At 48.0% G+C, this 26,314-nt stretch overlaps 1 protein-coding gene across 1 annotated transcript in view; it reads right to left on the reverse strand.

Annotated features, from left to right (window-relative positions):
- SWSAP1 (SWIM-type zinc finger 7 associated protein 1) overlaps nt 1-18,940 on the reverse strand; it is a 33,027-nt gene extending 14,087 nt beyond the window's left edge. The window contains exon 1 of the mRNA XM_083594018.1: nt 18,810-18,940. Coding sequence (XP_083450144.1) covers nt 18,810-18,917 — 108 coding nt within the window. The 5' untranslated portion in view covers nt 18,918-18,940. The remainder of the gene's footprint in view (nt 1-18,809) is intronic.
- Between the last annotated feature and the right edge of the window lie 7,374 nt (nt 18,941-26,314).

Below are 26,314 nucleotides of genomic sequence, written 5' to 3' on the forward strand. Positions count from 1 at the left end.
CATTACTGATTTGGACGCATCAAGCCAGTAAGAGCACAGGAGCATTAATGAAGCGCTGCTGGAACAGATCAATGGCGGTGACGTAGGAAGGGGGGTGCGGACTGCCCCAGGTGTCATCACTGAGGGGGGTGACAAAATGGCAAAAATATGTGTTTTTAAAATAAAATTTAAAAAACTGGGCTCACGACACTTTTTTTGGAAAAAATAATATTACAGTGGACGCTCAGGTTGCGATTGTGATCTGTGCAAGAGGTATATTCACAACCCGCAGTGTCCACAACCCACAGCGCTGCATCTGCACATGCACGGGTTGCGATTTGGCACTTCTGCGCATGCACAAGCACAGAAACCTGGAAGTAACCCGTTCCGGTACTTCTGGGTTTCAGTATGTCCATAACCCGAAAACACGCAACCTGAAGCGTCTGTAACCCGAGGTATGACTGTATTCAAAACGAGTTTAATAACTTCGTCTGACAATTAATTAACCTCAACAAGTCAACATAACACGTATTGAAACTTTTTAGTTCAGTCAACAAATGCAATGAAACGCGTCTGATCAACGGTTCAACGAGCCCAGTGTTGTGTTTCCCACCCAGGCCAGACACATGACTCTAGAAGATCTACAAGCAGGGCTTGAAGCTAATAGCTCTGCTGCAATTAGAGGCATACTGACCTTTGAACCTTCCAGATATGTAGCCATATGTGAGACCTTTCCTCTGCACATTGGTGGAGATCATTATGAGGATAAAAACTGAGGGGGCAGGGTCCCTCTCTGGAGGGTAGGCCCTGAACCAATGGCTTCAAGCTACAAGAAAGGAGATTACGCCTAAACATCAGGAAGAACTTTTTGAAATAGCGCCGATGGTGATTGGGGCAGCAGTCGCTGTTTCCTTACATCCCTATGCAAGGCATTCCTCTCCACCCCTAGTGATGCCTTCTTGATACCAACTCCCACCTTCCTTGATCATTGGCATTGCTGGCTGGGATTCATGAGAGTCCAGAACATCTCTGGGGCACCATGTTGCCTGTCTCTGATGTAGACAATACTGAACTAGGTTGATCAGTAACGCCACTCAATATCAGGCAGTTTCATGTGTTTTTCAAAGGATGGACGTTACCTTTTACCCAGAGGTGGCCATGGGGCCATTGGCTCTCAAGAATCACCATTGAGTCCAGATTGGGGGTGGATGGCTTTTGAGTATGGTGCCCAGGAACCAGATGGCTGGTCTCCAGCTCCCCAGAAGGCCAATGCAATGCATCTGCTCAAAGACAGAGAAACATCCTTTTAGTGGCTCAGATGATCTGCCTCTGTAAGGAAACAGACATGCCCTGGAAGTCTGGTGTCCTGCCAGAACTGAGTCATTATCAGACCAGGCTGGAAAACAGTGGAGCCTGGTGGAAGTTAAATTCTCTGTTAACAGCCAACAGTTGCTGATACAGTCTTTCCCTTTGATGGCACAGTCCCTGAACTCCACCCACTACAATCAGTGCTCCTATGAGTCTCCCTCAGCTTTTTGCCCCATGCCCTCTTAGAGCCTGCCCAATATTCAGGCCTACATTTCCATGCGCAAAACAACCACCTAGTTCAGGGGCGCCATCTGGGGCTAAGCAGCCATGGCCCCCCAAAACAATTTTTTCATGCATGCGACAATGGCCGCGAGAGTTCTGGTAGTACAAGGATGGAAGACTGAAGAAACCCCAACTAAAGAATCATGGTAAGAAAAATTGATGGACTATGCAGAACTGGCAAAACTGACATATAAGCTACGAGACAAGGATAACTGTGACTTTAAGGATGAATGGGAACCCTTTACAAAGTATCTAAAGACGCATCAAAGCGAACTGGACTTCTTGGCAGGTTTTGAATAAACATTCACAAACTTTTTATTGATAATAATCAGCTAAATAGTTTGAGGATCTATACAACTTTGTAACATGCAGAAAACAGCAGTCTCAGAGGAACCAAAGACTGGAACTGAGGAAAGTCAGGGGTGGGGTGGGTGGGTTCTGGGGGGGGGGAGGAAAATGGGGGGGGAACAAGGATGATATGTTTTTGGATAATATGTCGTTATAATTTTGAATTTTAAAAAAATGATTTAAATAAATATAAAACAACTGAAAAAAACAACAACAATTTTTTCAAGGAGGGGGCGAGGCCTCCTCAAAATTCTGTGGTGGCCATGCGTGAACACCGTGCGGCATGCTCACCTCACTCCCGCACGCCACCCAACATGCTGACACCGTTTGTGCATGCTGCAGTGTGCTCGCAAAATGTCAGCACATTGCATAGTGTGCCCAAGTGACACCATCATGTTGAATGCTGTGCATGAGTGACATTAGCATGTTGCACAGCGTGCGCACACAGCATCAGTGTGGCACATGGTGCCAGCCCTCTCAATCGTGGGGGTGAGTCAGCATACTTGATCTAGCTAGAAGGAAGGCTGTCACATACCTAAGTCATGCTGCCTGCCTGCCGCCTTTAGCTCACACCCCTCTTTCTTGTTCTGGCACTAGTGGCAGCTGGGTGGGTCACTGAGGTCAGGGGCACACTTTCAATTTTCAGTGCGGCACCCTGCGGGAGGCCAAAATTCACCACCCTCTGCCTCTCGCCTTCTGTTCTGTCCAGTGGTGTAGCATGGGTTGCCAGTGCCCAGGGCAGGGTGGGTGGGAGGAAAACGGATGGAGTACTTGTGCACATTCAATTGCCTAATGGTGTCTGCATCACCCAGGAGATTGTAGCAGCAGAGATAAGATAAGAAGAGTCATTCCATTGTCCAGAGAGGTCACTTCCTGGTTCACATAGAGAAGCCATTTTCAACAGAGCCCAACAATGGAAGCACACAACTGTATTGAGGCAGCACTGGGTGTTGAAATTTTGTGCCCTGAACAATTTTGTGCCCGGGGCAACCACCCCGTGGGGCTCCCCCATCATGCTATGCCACTGGTTCTTTCCAACTTGCTACATAGTACAGTGGTACCTCAGGTTACAGAGACTTCAGGTTACAGACTTCGCTAACCCAGAAATAATACCTCTGGTTAAGAACTTTGCTTCAGGGTGAGAACAGAAATCACACGGCGGCAGCGGGAGGCCCCATTAGCTAAAGTAGTACCTCAGGTTAAGAACAGTTTCAGGTTAAGAAGAATGGACCTCCAGAACGAATTAAGTTCTTAACCTGAGGTACCACTGTAGTTGCGGAACCCTGCGGTGCCCCCTAGCCTTGGTATCCATTGCAGTGGAACTGATTGCTCTACCCTAAATTGCCTTCGCTGTGGTGGGGCAGATTAAATGGTGAGTGGGTCACAGCTTGGCAAGACTTGCAGGACTGCCAGGGAGTCACTGCCTTGCACAACTGCAGCAGTTGTGCAAGTGTGCGATCAACGAGAAGGGGCAGGCCTGGCAGAAGAGAGACCACTTGCCTGATCAAGAGGCTCTGTGGACCAGAGACTGAAGTACAGTAGCTGGATCACTGCCTTTATGAATGTCAAAGGACAAAGACATTTCCTGGACCTGGACCTCTCCTGTAAAGAACTAAACACACATGTACACACAATGCTATTTTCAAATTTAGCCTTTTAAAAAACCGATTCTGCAAAAGGTTCTCAAATTTACAACAAGGTTCTTCAAAAGATTCACCCTTCAGTACAAATCCTGAATCAAAGCCCCCCCCCCCACAGTTTTCTATTCTTCAGTATGATCAAGTCAGTCTCCCACAGAGTAAGTGTCTGTTATCTGACAGTGTTCTACCTGCCTGCATGTTTAAACCATATATATTTTATATAGACAAGGTGGGTCTTAAGCTATCTGTCTTTTCTTCATTCCCCCCCCCCCCACTCTTCCATTGGTGAGACTGGGAGTTGGTGAGAATGAGCAGATGAACCAGATCTGCTCATCTGCAGCGAGTGAAAAATCTCTTCTAGGTGACTAAGCTGGGAAGCCCTGCAGGAGGTTCCTCACACCATTCCTTTCACACTAAAAGGGATATATTTGGTCAGGTGGGCTAGTAATTATTTTTGTGGGCTAGTGATTCTTGTGGACTGATTCACAAACCTGGGAATTTGAAGCTGTGAGCTTCTTTCACCAGGAAATGAATACTGAAGCCCTACAGTCTGTTAAACCTCACCAATGGTTCCCTGGCACCTGTCCCTGCCTGGGGGACTTTACTGAAGATCTGGCAGAGTGTGTGGGTAACTGGGAAGAGTGCCATTGGGTAACTAAGTTTGCCATACTATACAGTATATGCCACTTGGGAGTAAGTCCCTTGAATGCATCGAGACTTAATTATGATGAAACCTTTGCAGGGTTCCTCTATAAGGCTAAAGTCCAGTTGCTCCAGCAGTGCAGAGATGTAGGCGCTGTGGTCTAAACCACTGAACCTCTTGCCGATCAGAAGGTCGGTGGTTTGAATCCCCACGACAGGGTGAGCTCCTGTTGCTCTGTCCCAGCTCCTGCCAACCTAGCAGTTCCTGCCAACCTTTAGCAGTGGGAGGCCCCATTAGCTAAAGTGGTACCTCAGGTTAAGAACAGTTTCAGGTTAAGAACGGACCTCCGGAAAGAATTAAGTTCTTAACCCGAAGTACCACTGTACCTGATAACAACTGCATCTTACTTAAAGTCACTCTTATGTATGAGGTCATCAAGCCACACATAAGAATATGCTAATAGGTCCCCACCTCCCACCCCATTGCAGGGGTGAGACTGCCCCGCATAATCAAAATCTTTCCAGGGAGTGATTTGTCCATGACACCTGAGTAAGATGGAACCCAGCCTACTGTTGGATCTTTCCCAAACCACTCTGTAGCAAAACCAGATTAAACAGAAGAACTGCCACCTATTTTGGGCTCACAATGCACTGAGATAACCTCATTGTTGTCCTGGTGGCCATGAAATTCTGAGCTCTCCCAACATAGATAGTGAAGTCCTCCAATACGATCTTCAAGACTACCCCAACACCAATAGGGTAGACAGTGCACCAGGAAAACTACTGTTCTGTTTCTCTGACCCAACACCAGGCACAAACCCTTAAATCCTGCTCCCAAGAAGATTGGTTGCCTCGTGGAAAGATGGAATTTCCATGGATTACGGCGAAAAAGCCAAAAAGAACCCAGCCAGCCTTCTGACGTGTGTTGATGCAGCAGCGAACATCAAGGCAGACAAAGCTGGCTCACCCAGCTCATCCACCCAGGTCTTAGTAATTCACAACAGGTCAGCCCCTTCAACCACAACCAGATTCTGTTTTTATTATGGGCTGCGCTAGCATCCGAAAACAACAGCACCAAGTGGGAAAACCAACAGGCATGGCAACCCAAATCACATGCAGGAAATGGGGCAGTGGGCTTTAAATATCTGTGGCCCCTTCCACCACCCAGCCCCATACATCCTTCTGCACCAAAACCTTGTGAATAGTTGCACCCGCCAGTGGCGTAGCGTGGGGGGTGCAGGGAGGGCCGGCCGCACCGGGCGCAACATCTGGGGTTAGGGCAAATCCACGGGTTAGGGGGCACAAATCCACGGGTTACGGGGCGCAAATTACTTGCCTTGCCCCGGGTGCTGACAACCCACGCTACGCCACTGGCACCCGCTGAACCCCACTCCACAGACCCCACAGTTCTTCATTCCTAAGGCCACAAATGAACAGAAAATGCAAAATACTAGGGCTCCAATAATGCAACCGCAATCCAAAATACAGTGCTACAGTGCTTTTAAGTGGCCAGAGAACCAGAGCCTTCAGTTCTCATCAAGACAGCAATAGTTCGTAATACAGTTGTGCTTGCATACATAAATAGCTTACCTCACAAGAAAGTGCTACTGTAGTCAAAATCAAACCCTTCATTGCATGAATTTCCACAGGGCACAGTATACACACAGCCCTTCTCCCAAATGATAGGTGGCTCTTAGCTCTTACGTTTGTGTATCTCAACCACCTACCCAACACTCACACAGGGCAGTTCTCTCGGCTAAGAGATTCCACCCTCTCAGACCCAGACTCTCACCTAGGATTGAAGTCCTCTCAACCTATTCCCAACCATCAAGAGGGCGGTGCTCCTGCCATTGAGTAAATCCCTTTGGTGATTGCCCTTTGGGGTCAATGCACTGAGGGTGATCTGCTGTGTGCCTTGGAGTTGACCTATATCCACCCCATCATGGAAGATGGATAGCACAGGATGGGGCATACCCTACCATGAAACTAGCCTGAAGGGTCTTAGAATGAAGGGCATTAGGTAAAGGTAAAGGGACCCCTGACCATTAGGTCCAGTCGTGACTGACTCTGGGGTTGCGGCGCTCATCTCGCTTTATTGGCCGAGGGACATCTTCCGGGTCATGTGGCCAGCATGACTAAGCCACTTCTGGCGCACGGAAACGCCATTTACCTTCCCACCAGAGCGGTACCTATTCATCTACTTGCACTTTGATGTGCTTTTGAACAGCTTGGTTGGCAGGAGCAGGGACCTAGCAACGGGAGCTCACCCCGTCGCAGGGATTCGAACTGCCGACCTTCTGTTCGGCAAGTCCTAAGCTCTGTGGTTTAACCCACAGCGCCACCCACGTCCCTATAGAATGAAGGGCGTTACCAGACAGTTATTAGCCCAGTTCTGCTGAAAATAGCTTCCTGTCCCCAACAAAGGGAGGTACCAGATGCTTCTGAATACACCTGCTCAGCTTGCAAAAGGCCATGGAGACTCCAGAGCCAGCTAGCCAGGTGAGCCATGCCATGAAGCTGTGTTACAAAGTCAACTTTGAAGACGGCTCGGAAACTTCAGCTAGTGCAGAATTCAGGTTGCTCACCGGAGCAAGACGGTTTGAGCACATTACACCAATCCTGGTTTGACTGCACTGGCTACCAATTTGTTTCCGGGCCCAATTCAAAGTGCTGGTTTTGACCTATAAAGCCTTAAATGGCTCAGGACCGCAATACCTCAAGGACCGCCTCTTTCCATATGAACCTACCGGGACCCTGAGATCATCTTCTGAGGCCCTCTTTTGTGTGCCTCCTCCTTGAGAGGTGCGGAGGATGGCAACATGAGAACAGGGCCTTCTCTGCAGTGGCTCCCCATCTGTGGAATGCTCTCCCCAGGGAAGTTCGCCTGGTGCCTTCATTATACACCTTTGGGCGTCGGGCAAGAATGTTCCTTTTTAACCAGGCCTTTGGTTAACCTGATCAACATCCTATATCCTTTTAAAATGTGGCTTTTTCGGGGGGGGATATTATTGGGAATTTATTTTTATTTTTATTTTATATATTGTGATCTTTTTTTGTGAACTGCCCTAAGACCTCCGGGTATAGGACAGTTTATAAATTCAATAAATAATAATAAAATAATAACATTTCACCAGAACAGAGCTATTCACATTCTATCTAAAAGGAACCAACTGGATTGTCTATCTGCCTTTCTGGGGGAAGAGGAACATATCTCTTAAATACCTGGTTGGAGCTTGTATCCTATTCTTAGAATCCTGTAAAGCTTTGAACTTCAGCAAGATATAGTAGCAATGAGTTCTACAGACTAAATATGTCAAGCAGGAACCTGGACAGGAAGTCCAAGGCCTGGGAGAAGATGATCCCACTGGAGTTTATTTATGTGTAGGGTTTCTTCATCCCATTCGCTTCATTCAAGGAAGGCTGGAAGACACACTGTGTGCTCTTCTGGAGGCGGAGGAAGCGGAAGAGAAAAGGAGAGGCAGGAAAGCACCTTCCAACAGTTGTGGAGACGAATCAACATCCCCTCAACTACGCGTATTCTCAAGCAATAACAACGCCATCTGTATTATATACCCAAGAATACCCGTCATCGAAGGGAGCTAGTCAGTCAACTATTCAGCTGGGTCCTCTTCAGCAAAGTCCCACAGCGGGAATGGTCTCGAAGGAGGCATCTTGGCCTGTAAAAAAAGAGACAGAAAAGGAAAAGGAGAGGCATCTTCTGTTGCCTAGTTTTAGTTCTGACTAGACAAAGTGCCCTCTTGCTTAACTGGGCACAACTTTCTACCTCTGCTGTCTTAAAAATAATACAGCCATACCTCATGTTGCGTCTGCTTCAGGTTACATATTTTCAAGTTGCGTCCCACGGCAACCTGGAAGTACCAGAACAGTTACTTCCGGGTTTTGCCACTCGCGCATGCACAGAAGCGCTAAATCATGCTGTGCACGTGCGCAGACGCAGCGCTTCTGGATGTGAATGCTTCGAGTTGCGCACATGCCTCCAGGATGGATTATGTCCTCAACTCGAGTTTCCACTGTACAGTCAAACCTCAGTTATCAAACGTAATCTGTTCCGGAAGCTCGTTCGGCTTCCGAAATGTTCGACAATTGAGGCGCAGCTTCTGATTGGCTGCAGGAGCTTCCTGCACACAAGCGGAAGCCACGTCGGATGTTCGGCTTCCGAAAAATGTTCAAAAACCAGAACACTTACTTCCGGGTTTTCGGGAAGCGGTCGGAAGCTGAAACGTTCTAAAATGGAGGTGTTTGGAAACCAAGGTTTGACTGTAATAATGATGATGATGATGATGATGATATGCCACCCATCTGACTAGGTTGCCCCAGCCACTCTGGGCAGCTCCCAACAGAATATTAAAAGCACAATAAAACATCAAAAACTTGCCTATACAGGGATGCAATCAATTCGGCACAAGGCCATATCTCTGAATGACAGGCAACAGCCCAGCTCTGCTGATTCTACTGGCCAAGATCCCTTTATATTATGTTGTGATGAATCATGAAGATCCCCTAGTTTGGGGACCCACTGGGTAGAGTAACGTTTCAGGCTGTGACTCACATGCATTCAGTTCCCAGCACTCCTCTGTATCTTGGTTCTACTTTTGCTCTTGTCTTCCACAAGAAATCCTGAGAACCGTAGTTTGATGAAAGCTGAAACACTATACAGAACTCCTTGCTGGAAATCTCCTCTCCTCTCACAGAGCTACAGTTCCCATGGTCCTCAGAGAAGGTAGCAAGTTAATCCTAAACTAATTTGTCTGTAGCATGTGTGCATCCTTGCAGCCCAATCTTATTCATATTTATTAACAATTGCATCACCGTGTAATGTGGGTAGAGTGGTTTCAAATGTTCAAAGTGCTTTGTAACAGCCCTGTCAGAGATATTTACTCACAGTTTAGTCAGGTTTTTTTGTCCCCCATATTCAGTGCTTTCTTTCAAGATAAATAGGTGCCAGAACTCACCATGAAATTGTTACAATAAATTGCCGGGTGACTTGGGGCAGCCCTGACGGATGCTGGTTTGACAACAGTCGCATTGACTGCCCACAGAGGTGTTAAAAACTATGGCAAGCCATCTCCCTAGCTCGTTTGGGGGTCGCCCCTGGTTCTGGTGCAGGTCAAATAAATGCACCCCCTCATTCTCTTAGATTCAGGCAGATGGCTAGGGCAGCTCAGAAGGGTCCCTGGATGGAAAAGTTAAAACTTGCTTCCACTACAAAGGAGACTGTAATGGCCTGGGAATTGGATTCAGAGGCTGAACCTGAGGATTCCCAGCCTGCAATGGAGTCCCCGCCTCCAGGGCCAGCTGAGCCGGGGCAGGGGCATGAGCCTGAAGGGCCCTCACCTGTGCCAGATCCTCAGAAGCAGATGCCAGCTGAATCCGCTATGGCTCCAGAGGTGATGGAGGACCCATTGCCTGCAGGTGCTCCATTCTCAGCCCCGTCAGGGGAAGCTGAGGTTGCCTCTGGGTCCGGTAACCCTCCAGCCTCTCCAGAGCTGCAGAGGCTCAGGGCAGAGAGGTGGAGGGAACTAAGTTCTCTCAGGAGGAGTGCTTGCCTGAAGGCCAGGAGAGGCGAGTCACCTGTGCGCCGGGACCGCCCTAGGCCTCAGAGGAGATAAAGGCCAGTCAGCCCAGTCCCAGGTTGCGGGAGCAACATCGTTGGAAACCTGTTCCTGCCAGCACCCTGACCTGCTCTTCCGGAGTTCCTGACCATGCCCGGCTCCTTGCCTTGGACCCTGCTTCGCCCTTGACGGACAGCCTCCAGGCCCTTGACCCAGGACCGGACTCAGACCACGCCGCACGGTAACACCCCCCGCCCCCCGGGACCAGCACAGAGACAGATTGAAGAAAAAGAAATACAAATTGGCCCTGCCCCATAGCTTGACCAATTATGGCCAGGAGCGGCTAGGAGCTAAGTGGAGACACAGAGCCAAAAAGAACTGTAGACTTGTGCACACTGGTCAGCTTTCATTTGGCCTTGAAAAGACTGGCCAGCTTCCATATTGACTTGGAAAGCTTGTTTTGGGCTTCTCAGAAGTATGTCAAGGTAAGAAGCGGGCAGGGGGAGCGCCGGCCCGCAATGGCGTCCGCCTGAGAGGTGCCAGAACTTCACTCTGGCATCCTCCAGCTGAAAAAAACCCCCACTACTACCCATATTGCAGATGGAGGGCTGAGACTGAGAGACTGTGGCTTGCTGAAGGCCACACCAGGAAGATGCGAATTTAGAGGAGCACAACCAGTTCAGCTGGGCACAGAGCCCTGGGGATGCTGGGGTTCAGGTCAAAGTTGCTGAGCTTTTTTTAGGGGGGAAAGTCCCTTTTTAGGGGGTTCAGGTAAACTGAGGAAAGGGGAAAAGTCACTCCCCAATAAAATCGCTAATAAAACTATCTGCCTCACAGCGAAAACTCGACCAGTTGAACACCCCTGCTGTAGAGGATGCTGCAACTACTATTTAGAATGCATCACGAGAGGCAGGGAGCACCAAATTTTGGTGTCAGACAGGGCACCGCTGAAATTTGAGACTCCAAGCTCCGACACTGCACCAGGTACTTCCTGAGTCACAGTTGCTTTGGCCCTGTGTTGCACCAACGTATCAAGGAGTAAGTCCCACTCATTTCAGTGGGACTTACTCTCAAGTGTGAGTGCACAGGATTCCAGCATTATGAGATAACTACATGTTCAGCTGGGACATGGGTGGCGCTGTGGGTTAAACCACAGAGCCTAGGGCTTGCCAATCAGAAGGTCGGCGGTTCGAATCCCTGCGATGGGGTGAGCTCCCGTTGCTCGGTCCCTGCTCCTGCCAACCTTGCAGTTCGAAAGCACGTCAAAGTGCAAGTAGATAAATAGGTACCGCTCTGGCGGGAAGGTAAATGGCGTTTCCGTGCACTACTCTGGTTCGCCAGAAGCGGCTTAGTCATGCTGGCCACATGACCCGGAAGCTGTACGCTGGCTCCCTCGGCCAATAAAGCGAGATGAGCGCCGCAACCCCAGAGTTGGTCACGACTGGACCTAGTGTTCAGGGGTCCCTTTACCTTTACCTTTACCTTACATGTTCAGCCACAGGTCAAGGGTTGGGACCCATGTTCTTACCAAGTGGCAGGGGAGGTTTAACACAAGTGTAGATGAAGGAGGCTTAGTCCTTTCTCCACCCACTGCAACCACTTGCACCTTGTCCCTTTCCCTTACTCAGAAGTCGCTGGTTATGGATGAGCCTGCAAGGGAAAAGCAGCAGGTGGGGGCAGGGTTAAGTTCCTCCTGCCAGCTGCTTCTCCACAACAACTGGTCCTCTCTCTCTGCTGATGTACAGCTGCTGAAAGGAGACCTGGATCTCCAGACCTAATGTGTATTCCTAGCATTAGCCTAGTTGATGAGAAGTGCTCTGAGGGCAGCTGGACTGGTGACTAGGAGTGGCCGCTGAGACCATAAAACACCGGTCCTGAAAGACCTACATTGGCTCCCAGTATATTTCCGAGCACAATTCAAAGTGTTGGTGCTGGCCTTTAAAGTCCTAAACAGCCTTGGACCAGTATACCTGAAGGAGCATCTCCACCCCCATTGTTCAGCCCAGACACTGAGGTCCAGCTCCCAGGGCCTTCTTGTGGTTCCCTCACTGTGAGAAGTGAGGTTACAGGGAACCAGGCAGAGGGCCTTCTCGGTTGTGGCGCCCACCCTGTGGAACACCCTCCCATCAGATGTCAAGGAAATAAACAACTATCTGACTTTTAGAAGACATCTGCAGGCAGCCCTGTTTAGGGAAGTTTTTAATGTTTGATATTTTATTGTGTTTTTAATATTCTTTTGGGAGCTGTCCAGAGTGGCTGGGGAAACCCAGCCAGATGGGCGGGGAATAAATAAATTATTATTATTATTATTATTATTATTATTATTATTATTATTATTATTATTAAAGGTGCTAATAATGGCACCTGCCTGCTGTGTAGGTGATATTAGCATGTTGATATGAGCCATCCAGAGTGGCTGGGGAAACCCAGCCAGATAGGCAGGGTATAAATAATAAATTATTATTATTATTATTATTATTATTATTATTATTATTATTACTACTATTATTATTATTATGCACACTTCAGCTTGGGTCTGAGAGGTTTTGCCTTTGCTCAGCTGCTTCCCCCCAGAAAGCCCACTCTTTAGCGCTAAATTGGAGCAAGCAGCAAACACAATTGATGTTTGCTCTGATTCAGTGATAAACATTGGGTTTCCCTGGTGGAAAGTGTTGGGGCAAGGTGAAAGTGTGAATGAGCCCTGTCTTTCCTTCTTAATTCCCATTTATAGCTATATATAACAGCTGAAAGGATGAACGCTTAATTCTAGTTTTATCAACTGCCCATTCATCCATTGGTTTTCCCATCCATTTGGGCTCGATGGACTGACACACACATTTTCGTTGACTTTGGGGTGTGAAGCTGGAGTATCTGGCACATTTATTTATTATCCCACTGGATGGCTCAGTTGGTTAGGCTGTGGTTCTGATAATACCAAGATTGCAGGTTCGATCCCCTTATGGGACAGCTGCATATTCCTGCACTGCAGGGGGTTGGACAAGATGATCCCCAAGGTCCCTTCCAACTCTATGGTTCTATTTATTGCATTTATATTCTGTCAAGCCACCTAACGCAGCTTACAATTAAAAATAACAGCATAAACAAATGCTACAGCAATATCCTGAGCTGATTGCGCAAGCTCCTTGCCCTGGGCTTCCTTGCATTTTCAACATGTAGTCTGTCGGAAGTTAGGGCTCATCCACACAGACCTTTTGCCCTGTGCTTCCTAGGCACAACTCCACGCTTTCCAGATTGGTGTCTGAGTGCCCTTTTTTGCCTCGTTGCTTTGCTGGGAAAACCTGCTCTTTAATGCTGAATCAGAACAATTTGCAATTGGGGTTCTCTGTAGATTGCTGTTTGCTCCAATTCACTGGTAAAGAGTGGAATTTTGTGGGGAAAGTGAGAGGCCCAAAACTACACCAAAACCAAAAACCAAAAAACACACACATGTGCTTGGACAGGGAATTTTAAAGCACAAATCTGTGCCTAGATTGTTTGACACCCCCCCCCCATTTTCCCATTCATGGTGCAGCCCGATACCCACTTAAATGGGAGTAATCCCAGTCAAAATCAATGAGACTAACTTCTGAGTAAGATTATGTATAGGACTGCACTATCGCCAGTTTTCCAGGTGTGAAAAGAAACAGCTGGACATCCCCTCTGCCTCCCCTTCCTCCTTCTTGGCTTCTTAGCAGATCATAGAACTGGAACTACTCTGAAACATATCTATTCAGGGCAAGAGGAATGGAGTGGATATTAACGTTTGTACAGTACCAGTCACACAATCCCCACAAATGACAAAAGTGGCTTTCATTACAAAGCTGTGGTGTAATGTTATTTTCTCTCAGCACATTCTCATTATTTTTGCTCAGACCTCCAAAACCTATAGTGGCTCTTTGACCCATTTCCTTGCCCAGGTGCAGGAGACAAGTCTCTTTTAGACTGATACACACACACACACACACACACACACACACACACAGTGGTACCTCGGGTTACATACGCTTCAGGTTACATACCTTTCAGGTTACAGACTCCGCTAACCCAGAAATAGTGCTTCAGGTTAAGAACTTTGCTTCAGGATAAGAACAGAAATTGTGCTCCAACAGCGCGGCAGCAGCAGGCGGCCCCATTAGCTAAAGTGGTGCTTCAGGTTAAGAAGAGTTTCAGGTTAAGAACGGACCTCCGGAACGAATTAAGTACTTAACCCGAGGTACCACTATAGAGTTCCCACTATGACACTGAGACAGTCAGGGCCTTCCACAGCCAACACTGAGCATCAACCTAGACCAGGGCTTCTTTACTAACAGCCTGGTCCTACTAGTGCAAAGAATCAGACACAAGGACTGCAAGGATGCTAGCACAACTTCATCACTTGTGGCATCATGCCAGCTTGGAGCTTCGCTGGTGGAAGAGCACAATCTGATATTACTTGGGCTGGTACAACAGCCTCCAGATATGGTCCTAATTCAGCAAAGAAAAGTTAGAGAAGAGAAGGTGGAGGGTGGGAGGAAGACTGGGGCAAGAGATGGCTCACGCTCCACCCCAAGTGGCCTTTCTGTCACCTTTGACCTCTTACAGGAATTCCTTACACTGTGCTTTCAACTGACGGGCATCAGAGCAAACCAACCTAGTTTTCAGTTGACTCAAAGGGGATGCCAGAAATGCAAGGATCCCAGTGAACCTCCTGAATACTGCAGATGGCAGAGACAACCTGGTACAGTGGTACAGACGCTTCAGGTTACAGACACTTCAGATTACAGACTCCGCTAACCCAGAAATAGTACCTCGGGTTAAGAACTTTGCTTCAGGATGAGAACAGAAATCGTGCGGGGGCGGCGCAGTGACAGCGGGAGGTTCCATTAGCTAAAGTGGTACCTCAGGTTAAGAACAGTTTCAGGTTAAGAATGGACCTCCAGGAAGAATTAAGTTCTTAACCCGAGGTAGCACTGTACCTGATAACAACTGCATCTTACTTAAAGTCACTCTTACGTATGAGGTCATCAAGCCACACATAAGAATGTGCTAATAGGTCCCCACCTCCCACCCCATTGCAGGGGTGAGACTGCTCCGCATAAACAAAATCTTTCCAGGGAGTAATTTGTCCATGACACCTGAGTAAGATGGAACCCAGCCTATTGTTGGATCTTTCCCAAACCACTCTGTAGCAAAACCAGATTAAACAGAAGAACTGCCACCTATTTTGGGCTCACAATGCACTGAGATAACCTCATTGTTGTCCTGGTGGCCATGAAATTCTGAGCTCTCCCAACATAGATAGTGAAGTCCTCCAACACGATCTTCAAGACTACCCCAACACCATACAGTGGGGGTGAGGTGGGTGGGTGTACACACACACACACACACACACACACACACACATTTGGGAGTACCAGCCCTACCTTTAAGTAAAGTGAGGTTACCTCAGGCAGTGCATGCTAGGAAATACTGGTGCTATCAGGACTGTTTGAGCCTGTGCCCTGTATCTTAAAAAAAAGTAAAGGACCCCTGGATGGTTAAGTCTGAATTAAGCTCTTAACCCGAGGTACCACTGTAATGTCATCTGGGCTTGGAGACATGCAGGCCAAGGCTAAAAGGAAAAAGCAAGAGCACGTGGGGGTGGGAAGGAGAAATAGCACAAGGTTTGCCTCTCTCAGCCCCCTCTCCCAATTTTTAGTCCTACAAAGTGTTTGGTGCATAGTACAGAGGCAATGTACTATGCACCAAACACTTTGTAGGACTAAAAAAAAAAATAAAAAATTGGGGGAGGGGGCTGAGAGAGGCAATTGGGACGCGGGTGGTGCTGTGGGTTAAACCACAGAGCCTAGGACTTGCCAATCAGAAGGTCGGCGGTTTGAATCCCCACAATGGGGTGAGCTCCCGTTGCTCGGTCTCTGCTCCCGCCAACCTAGCAGTTCGAAAGCACGTCAAACTGCAAGTAGAGAAATAGGTACCGCTCCGGCGGGAAGGTAAACGGCGTTTCCGTGTGTTGCTCTGGTTCGCCAGAAGCGGCTTAGTCATGCTGGCCACATGACCCGGAAGCTGTACGCCAGCTCCCTAGGCCAATAAAGCAAGATGAGCTCCGCAACCCCAGAGTTGGCCACGACTGGACCTAATGGTCAGGGGTCCCTTTACCTTTACCTTTACAGAGGCAATGGTTTGTTCGGTGCTAGACAATGGTTTAGACTTAAGGGAGGACCCCCACTGAGTCTCCATGGTGTGACCTATCCCACACTTTTAAGATCTGGTGCCCTAACAAAGGCAGTCACTAGCCAAACACAGAACACCAATTACAAAACAGCGGCTTTCCAAGTATGTACAGAACTGTATGGTATACAGTCATTTGGAGGAGAGAATTTTACTACTCCCCTTACTTCACCAGATTTCTGATCAGGGATGCAGATATGTAGCAAAATGCCCCTCAGTACAATGTTACAGACTTAAAATTACTATGTGTGCCATATGTTCACCTGTCAGCTGGTAAATGGCCCACAATTCCTACCACTTCTATAGATGAAGAGATGGAGGCAAAATAAATGTTTGGAACCCAGATCTCTGAAAATGATTGTATGCATCAGGCCTTCTCTCTTTTCTTGGATGACAAAAAAAAGGGAACTGTGGGGAGGAAGGAAGGTGTCTACGTTTTATGGGGAGTGGGAAAAGCTTGGGAATAAGGACTGATGGGTTTCGTGGCTTCTCTAAAGGTAAATAGTTTCCTCTTGTTGTTTATTCCTCTCCCCCCCAACACACACTTCAGCCCACCTACTTTCCAAACCTCTGTTGCCAGGCACCCTGAAAGCAAAACCTTCATAGTATTCTGCTTGTTGGCTGAAGTTTCCTTAGGTTGTTGAAGCAGCAATCTGTGTTGGCCCAAGAGCTTTTGCTTCCTGTAAAGGTAAAGGTAAAGGGACCCCTGACCATTAGCTCCAGTCGTGACTGACTCTGGGGTTGCGGCGCTCATCTCGCTTTATTGGCCGAGGGAGCCAGCGTACAGCTTCCGGGTCATGTGGCCAGCATGACTAAGCTGCTTCTGGCGAACCAGAGCAACGCACGGAAACGCCGTTTACCTTCCCGCCGGAGTGGTACCTATTTATCTACTTGAACTTTTGACATGATTTCGAACTGCTAGGTTGGCAGGAGCAGGGACCGAGCAATGGGAGCTCACCCCATCGCGGGGATTCGAACCACCGACCTTCTGATTGGCAAGTCCTAGGCTCTGTGGTTTAACCCACAGCACCACCCGCGTCCCTTACTGGACCCCAAATGGTGCCTCCCTGCTGGGGCCAACACTTTTTAAAAGTCTTGCTACAACTTTCAGACTCAAGCCTCCAGTCTCCCCACCCTGATGTGGGTTGCTTCACTCTGATGCATGGCAGGGCCAGCCCTAGCAATACTGGACCATGTTAAATTCAGGCCAAGCTATTTTCTACTCCACTGCATGCTTGCTACAGCCCTCAAGTGCCGCTGAATTCCAGCACCAAGGCCAGCTCCCATCTGCCCACTCCGCTTTGAAAACCAAACCAAACCCCACACTAATAATTGCTGAGAGCCTGTTTGAAAGGCTAGAGGCTCTGGCAATGAATCCCATTGATGGACGACTCCAGATCACACCTCTAACATCCAGTCTGTTGCGCTGGTATCTGACGAGGGCCATTTGCACCAGGCAACGTGAGATGCAATCCAGGGGGAATTGGAGATACTGGAACCATCTGGCAACTGGGTTCGCTCAGCCTTGGATCCATATAGCCCCAGGCGGAAGGATAAGCTTTAGTTAACTTCTCTCGCTCTCTCTCCCTCTCTCCCTCCTCCCCACATGCACACTGACTGCCGATCAGAAAGAAGGCATGTTTTTGCTCTGGTGATAGGAAATGGAAGGTGAAAGGTTTGGATGGAGGAAGCCAGACCAGCTCTTTCTGCCTTATATCATATGGCCTCCCTGTCCCCTTAAGGCTTTAATAAGGGCTTTTCTATAAGTGACTTAAGATGCAACTTTGAATGCAAACATTTCTGAAGATCAATATCTTCCCAAGACAAATCAAGCCATCTCTAGCGCTGGATTTTCAGAAGAGTATTTTTTGTTACTCAGTTTTTCCTTAGCAATCCCATCCCCCCCCCCCAAATCCAGAGATTCCATTGGGAAACTGTATGGATAAGTAGATTTAGGAAGAGTGCATTTTAAACATAAAAATAAATAAAGCATTTTAAAATGTTAAGTTCACAAAGGAGCATGAAGCCAATCATTTCTTTAAAAAAAAACACCAAAAAAAACCCAGAACACTGCTGTCATTTTTAATGTTTTTGTCTGGCCTTTTGGCCCAACAGAAGCCTCCAGGGTCGTTCTTTAGATAGAGAAATTGAGGAGGTAATTTTAAAAAATAATAATCCAAAAACATTAAGAACCTCATATCAAGATATTGGAAATGTTGGGAATACCTTTAAACCATTCTTAAAGATGGGAAGAATAGGAGTACATTCTTGCTTCCTAATTAAATTCATACAAAAATGCATACATATATACCTCCCACAATTTCATGGTCGTGAAGCAGGTTACAGAAATGACATTTCAATCCCTCTCCTCCTTGTCACAAGAGTGTCAGTTGGGAAAGCTGGTGGAGGAAATATTAACTCCCCCCCCCGGGAGTGGGGGCTAAGAAAGTCAGGTGGGGGGGGGAATTAATAAAGCGGCAGCACAACACCACAACACACACACGGGATAGGATTTAGCCATGGGAACAGAGGGAAATACGAAGGTGTTTTAAAAAATAATTGGAGCGGGGTGGGGGGTGGGTGGGAGTTCAGAGCAGCCCTCTTTCCTCTCCCCCTGCCACACCTTAGCAATAATGCCATCTTCCCGGAGCAGCTGAAATACACCAGGAGACCTGTCCAGTCTAGAACACGCAAGAGCAGAAACGTGGGGCGGGGGGGGGGGGGAGAAGACAAATCGGGGTTGCCTTGAAATCTGGAGGCTTCAAGCAGAGATTCCGCCCTGATCGAAACCGAGAAAGAGACAAGACAGACAGACAAGCCCCCGACTCACCCGTGTGGGTCTTTCCCCCGTTTCCCTTTTTGGCCTCTCCAATACTGATGGGAGTTTCCCAAAGGCTGCCTCAGCCTCTTCCACCCTCTTCTCTTCTCCGCGGTCCATTCCCAGCTGAGGAAAGCCCTGGATTTCTGATGGAATCCCATCCTGGTGTGAGCATGGAGATTACGCCCTCCTCCTTCCCTCTCTCCCTCCCTCCCACCTCCTTCTCCTCCTCCCTCCTCTCTCTACGATCCCTGCCGATGTTTCCTCTTTCCCACCCTCCCTCGTCCAGAAACCTCCATGTTTCTGGGAGGGGAGGGGAAAACACACCACCCATCCTAGTCTCTTCCTGGCTCCCGACCCCACATCCCGGAGTACCAAAACGGGGGAGCGAAAAAAACCAGCCCTCCTGCGCCCCGATGGACGCGCGCACACAGAGGCGCAGCCCTGGCCTAAAGCGCAGAGAGATGCCTGAGAACCACCCCACCCAGCTTAAATCACCATCTACCTTGGCAGACATGGGGGGCGGGGGCGGGAAACGCACCCCATGGAAACAGGAGGTGTGACCCCCCCCTTGCCAAAAGCGACTTCAAGCCCAGAAAAGGGCTGGGCTCAGCTGCCATCTAGCCTGGTGCCACTTTCCCCAGGAGCCAGTGGCGTAGCGTGGGTTGTCAGCACCCGGGGCAAGGCAAGTAATTTGCGCCCCCTAACCCATGGATTTGCGCCCCCTAACCCGTGGATTTGCGCCCCTAACACGTGGATTTGCGCCCCCTAACCCTAACCCCCAGATGTTGCGCCCGGTGCGGCCGGCCCCCCCTGCACCCCCCACGCTACGCCACTGCCAGGAGCCCAAATGCCCCGGGGGTGGGGGTGGGGGAGAGTGGAGGTGTCAGGAGGGATGGAAACTTAGCTGGGCACGTGGGTGCCGCCTCCCCCCCCCTCTCTGAATTTGGAGTGGGCTGAGGCAGCGTTGGCAGCTGCTGGCAGGCAATTCAGGGAGGATGCAAACGTTTTCTTTTAAAAAATGGGTTTCTTTGCAGGGGTGGCGGAGATAGAAGTATTTTTTCTTTCTCACTTCTGACTGGGATGCGGCAGGGAGGCAGGTGGGCCCTACAAAGGGGGGGGGGACATGTGCCAAGTGAAGAGGATGCAACTGAGTTGTGTACTGGGCTTGCCATGAGGTGAGGCACCCATAAGAGCTGCTGAATTGGGGGCAAGGCAAACAGACCCGGCCCATCGCATGGGCAACCAGCCACCTCAGGAAGTTCTCCTGAACAAGCTTCATAGAAACCAGCTTAAGGTGCAGAGAAGTAGGAGCAGAGTCACTCAGAGGATCAGGAACGTGGTGAAGCTGCAAGAAAACCCAGCAAAAATGTGACATTTGGCAACCTTCTCCAGTTTTGTCACTTAGTTATTGAACATGAATTTTTATTCTGGGAAATGGAATGGTTTACACTTCCTGGTCTCTGTTTTTCGTTTCTCCATTTTGGCAGGTAAGCAAAACATCTCAAAAGCTGTCAGCTATCCCGTACTCTATAGTTGTTGTTTTAATGTTGAAAGTCAAGAGATGTCAGCAATCTAAACAACTCATGTTTTAAAGTTTAAACCTCCCATTAAACCTTTCAAATGTCACCTTTCAAAAGTCTCAATAGTGGCATATTAGGTCCTGGCCAATTTTCAGATCTTTGCAGCTGCTCATTTCAAGCTCCAGTGCAGAACTAGGCACTATAGGGCAGGCCAAGATGTCAACCCCACTCTAATCAGCCTGTGGGGAAGGTTCCCTGAACAAGCCCTATTGGGACTGAAGTTGTGCAAGAACTTGGGCCCTGTTCTTTTCAGGGTGCCTCTGTAGGTTGCCTCGTGTGTTCTGTCCCCCAGCGGCAGGTATAGATCTGTCTGCTTTCTCTTCTGTTGTCCTTAAGGTTGCCCAGACCAACTTTACACTTAGCCTCCTAGGAGGACCTACGATCAATATCCCACCATGCCTGGTCTTTCAGCTGTTAAATAGCCCTGCTTCCTCACCCCTTGCTTGCCAGCTTTCCCCAAACAGAGCATGTTGCAGGCAAGCCACTCCCATTGACTGCACTTAGATCAACGGTGACCATGCACGTTCCACGTGCCCAAAGATGTTCGCAGCTAGCCAACACATTTGCTTCACTGCACTCTGCCAGCTGGGATGTTGCTATTTCGCATGCCTAAAGCTCTGGTTGGTTGGTTAACAAATCTGGAAATAACAGAGGGAGAGAAGAAGGCAGGAAGGAGACTAGATGTCTCTTCATTTTTTTAAAAAAAATAATATTTATTAAAGTTTTAAAGGTTACAAAAAGAAAAAGTAAAAAGCACCATATTAAACAAAAACAAAACAACACATCACAATAAGGAAAAAAGAAAGAAAGAGAAAAAGAAAAAAAGCAGAAAAATAAAATCCATTAAAAAAACACAACAAATCTTCCCATAACTTATCTTTCATTTGCTTATTTCCTTGACCTCCTCACACCTCCCTTTTTTGTATTCTAGTTCGATTATCTATTTCAGCAAATCCTTTCCATCTTTTCAAATTTTTGTCCTGTAATTTATCTTAATATAATGTAACTTTACTTTCCCTCCTTTCACCAACTAACAGTCAGTTTTTTCCTAATCCTTTATAACATTTCTGCTAAAACCACATAACTTCATTCCAACATCCTTCTAGCATTCATTAATTTTGAGACTAGATGTCTCTTCAGAGGAAAAGAGTAACTTCATGTTACAAGATTTTCTTCTTCTTCATGGATGCAGGAACAAAACACCTGTGAGATCCCTTTTAACACCACCTCCCACCCACATGTGAGATGATCATGCTACAATTGTCCATGGGTCAACACAGGAGCAGGGCCCAGTCCACAAAGGGGAGCTAAGTGTGCAAAATTACAGAACTGTGTAAAAGCCATTGCTGGTACTTCTGGGAGAGATGCAGTATTGGAGAGGCAGCTTATAATTATACAACTTTCCAAAGACATCTGATGGCAACCCTGTATCAGGAAGTTGTAAAGGTTTGAAGTTTGCTAAGTTTTTTTTAAAATAATAATGTTGGAAGCTGTTCAGAGTGGCTGGGGCAACCCAGTCAGACAGGCGGGGTATGAGTAATACCAGTAAGTTGTTGTTGTTGTCATCACCATCATCAACTGGGCAATGCTCTCTTGTACTCTAGGGGATGCAAGCAAGACCCATCAGTTGTCCACCCAAAGTATAGACTCAGTCTATGCAATGGTAAAAGGAAGGATGGGAAGGAGAGAAGCAGCAGTCATTAAAAATGTCTTAATGTCTTATTGTTATGTTGCCCAGTGTATGATAAGATATTGATGTTCACCAAGAGTAGCAAAATAAAATAATAATAATAATAATAATAATAATAATAATAATAATAATAGAAAACCTGGGGCTCACCCTGTTGCAGGTAAAAACCTGTAGGTGCTTAGCACACACACACAGAGAGACATGAAGTGAAATAGGCACATACATGATCTTCCTAGATGATGATGCACTGCAAACAGATGCAAGTTTTTGCTGCAGTCTTTCACACCCACATATGAGGAATGCCACGTGTGGAGTGGCCCTTTGCCCAGACCAAGACAAGGGCACAATAATACACTACCAGATACAAATAAATGCTCAGAGAGAGATACATGCAAACATTTCTCTTCCCCTTACCCTTCTCTCTGCAGAAACGCACACATCACCATTAGAGATAGTACAGTGGTACCTCGGGTTAAGAACTTAATTCGTTCTGGAGGTCCGTTCTTAACCTGAAGCTGTTCTTAACCTGAAGCACCACTTTAGCTAATGGGGCCTCCTGCTGCCGCTGCCATGCGATTTCTGTTCTCATCCTGAAGCAAAGTTCTTAACCTGAGGTACTATTTCTGGGTTAGCGGAGTCTGTAACCTGAAGCATCTGTAACCTGAGGTACCACTGTAATGCATTTGTTCTCATGCCACCCACATGCCCAAGGGGTGGCGTGAGAACATCTGAAGAGGGTCATTTTCTTTGCTTGTCTTGCTGTGCCATGCTCACCCTCCACCCCCCCCAATCCATGCTTCTGAGCACCACCCCCACCCAAAATCACCTGACCGGGCATTTGCAGGCAGCAACCCACCCCGCCTGTCTCCACCTAGGATGATGGACTGGCTTTAAAAGGCGAGCCCCTGGGAAGGCAGTGATTGAATCATGGTCTTCCCAGGTGATCCATCTCATGTACCCACTCTCAGCTAATGGGAGATTAATGGGGGGAAATGTCTGCCCGGAGGGTGCTCTGAAATATTTATCGAGATGGTGTGGATAAGGTGGAGCACCTGCACCTTATCAGAGGGCTGACAAGACTGGTTCCTCTCTATGACAACCAGGGAGGAGCAAAGGTCATGCTAGGGAGAAAGAAAGAGCTGGCAGGAGAAGGTTTGGAAAGGTAACAAAGCTGGGTGTGCTACAGTTCTCCCAAGGACTGGGGGGAAACTAGAAGACTCACCTCTCTTTCTATCACAGGGCTGAACTTTCCTGATTCAGAGAGCAAGTATCTCCCCAAAAAGCAAGCCCTCCACCTCACAATCAGGATTTTGGCAGGGGGACAAAATGTTGTTAATGTCTTCCTTCCTACACCAGGGGGGAGGAGCTGTCCAGACCCCAGTTATTTGATTTTTCAAAGAACACAGTTGCTAATTTTGTGAAAGGTGTCACGTCTGGTCTAGCCCACAAGGGAAAGCCATGGAGTTTCTAAAAGTCAAGAGAGAAGATCTGAGTGTTGCTTCCCAGCTGGCCAATAACTCCCCTCTGGCTATAACTGAATCAGGATCTCCTGGCTGAGATCAGAACACACAGAACTCTTAAACTGGCTACCTTGGATCAGTCAGTCCAGGGATCCTCAAACTTTTTCAGCAGGGGGCTGGTCCACTCTTCCTCAGACTTTGTGGAGGGCTGGACTAGATTTTGATCAAACAAAAAAATAATGGATGAGGGGCGATGAGCGGCACGTGAAAGGGCTCCGGAGAGGGGCTGCTTTAAATGGTGGCCACTCAAGAGGGGCGCTCAGCCAACTGTGGCTCTTGTATCTTGCGAGCAGCAGGGGATGGTGGTGGCGGTGACGGTGGAGGGACGATGAGCGGGGCACAAAAGGTCTGTGGAGAGGGGCTGGCACCAACAAAGCCCAGCCCCCTTCCTCCTCTAGGCAGGGCGGGGAGAAGCCAGGAGGAGGGAGGGAGGAGGAGGTGGCGCCACACCGTGTAAGGGAGAGGGAGGGAGAGGGAAAGAACGCATGCGCTGGTGATCCACACGGCGATTCCTGGACCATCTGTGGGCCAGATTTAGAAGGCAATTGGGCCTGATCTGGCCTGTGGGCCTTAGTTTGCCGACCCATGAGTCAGTCCATATAACTAAATAATGTGTCATCATGAGCAGATCATACATTTATAGGGACGGGTGCTGCTGGCGTGCTAGCCTGAGCTGTGCAAAAACATTCCTGGCTACCACCAAAACCTGGGCAGTCCACTTCTGGGATGAATCCCTGAGGGCATCCAAAATGTGAGCCTGAGTTTTCATGAGGAATGGCACCTTTTCCAAAACAAGTGGAACTCCCTGATCAGCTCTTTGACTGACCAGGTGAACCAATATCTTTTCAGGATCAAGCTTCTGTATGTTCAGTCTCATCTGGTCCAGACACTGATTCAGAACTGGAGCAGCTTCCTTGGATTTAGATGGAAAGGAGCGTGAGTGTCATCAGCCTGTTGGTGACACCAAACCTCCCATGAACACCCTCCAGCAGTTCCATTTAGGAGTTAGATAACATGGGGGACAAGGTGGAACCCTGAGGGACACCCTAGACCCAAGGCCAAGATGTCAAAGAAGGGTCTCTTAGCACAACCTTCTGAAACCGGTACTCCAAAAATGACCAGAAGCACCATAAAACAATGCCTTCAAGTTCCATCCCAGCCAGTCAGCCCAGAAAGGTACCATGGCATCAAAAGCTACACAGAGGTCCAGCACAACCAACAGGGATACACACCCTCCACAGTTCCTAGTTGTGCTGGACCCGGGGGTAACCCATGAAGCGCAGTCCAGGACCGGTCCAGAATCCGAAGGTTTCGCTGGGAGTCAGGGCCGAGGCAGGAAACCAGGCAAGGACAGGTGCAGGATCTGGCATACAACAATGTTGCTCCCACAACCTGGGGCAGGGTCCGACAGCCTTTTATCTTTGTTGGGGTAGCGGCCGGTCCTGATCCCCTGGAGACTCACCTCCCTGTTTCGCCCAAAGGCGAGCACTCCTCCTGCGAGTACTCAGGTCTCTCCTTCTCTCAGACCTCAGTCTCTGCAGCTTGGGAGATGTCGGTGGGTTACTAGACCCAGGGGCTGCCTCAGTTTTCCCTGACCCAACCGGTAGTGTAGCAGCTGTAAGTGATGGCCCAGCTGAAGGCAATGAGGTAATCCCCGCATCTGGAGCCAGGGCAGGCTCAGGCCTCTGACTCGGCCCAGCTGGTTTTAGTTGCAGGGGAACCTGTGCAGACTGGGACTCTTCAGGATCAGGCCCCAGACTTGGTTCCGATGATGCCTGAGGCAAAGGATCCGGAGCAGACTGAGTCTCCTCTGGTTCCGAGTCCAAGCCCGAGTCCCAGGCCATCACACTAGTATAGATCTCCTATTAGGTGACCAAATCAGTTATCATCCAGTAACTAATTAATTTTGATAATCTGCTTAATCCAGAAACACTTCAAATTGAGATGGCACCATATTCCCAAAAGCTTTGTGCTTGAAGTTGTTGAGCTTTTTTTGAGAACATAAAAGATCTAAGTTTTTGGCATTTTTATAATTTTTAAGATTGATTTAAATATATATATATATTAAGCTCCTTGCATACGAGTTTCCCCTGACGACTTCTTCTTCTTCTTCTTCTTCTTCTTCTTCTTCTTCTTCTTCTTCTTCTTCTTCTTCTTCTTTGCTGATTTGTCAAAAATCCAACCAGACGCCATTTTCCTGCCCAATTCCCGGACATGTCTGGGACATCCTGGACGTATGGCAGCCCTGCTATATGTTGAAGCATCTTGCCCAAGAATGGAATATTGGAGGCTCGCTAGACATTATCCAATATGATGGGGTTCAGGGAGTTGTTGTTTAGTTGCTGTATAGAAATATGCTGTTGACGCCATTAATACTATTTTTCAGATTAATTGAAATGATTATAATGGGTTAAGCTAAGCGAGTTATGCTACTTCAAATTGTTTTACAAATGTTGATTACAAACATAATTCAGGAAAATGTAGTTATGAAAACATTAAAGCATAAAAGAGTAGTGTTTTTAAATTTGTTTGTGGTTCCTTTCAGCATTTTCAGCATAGCCACTGCTATGCATTTCATAAGCAAAGTAGAATTGTGTCACTGCCTTCAATGTTGCATTGGGCTCAGGTAAGTGAGTGTCATACTGCAGCCTTAAATCCTTAAACAGGAGTCAGTGCTTTATACTGATGACAGCCGGAAATGTACTCTCGAGGAGTAATATGTGG

The sequence above is a fragment of the Podarcis filfolensis genome, assembly GCF_964270895.1.
Source record: "Podarcis filfolensis genome assembly, chromosome: 17".
Taxonomy (NCBI): Eukaryota; Metazoa; Chordata; class Lepidosauria; order Squamata; family Lacertidae; genus Podarcis; species Podarcis filfolensis.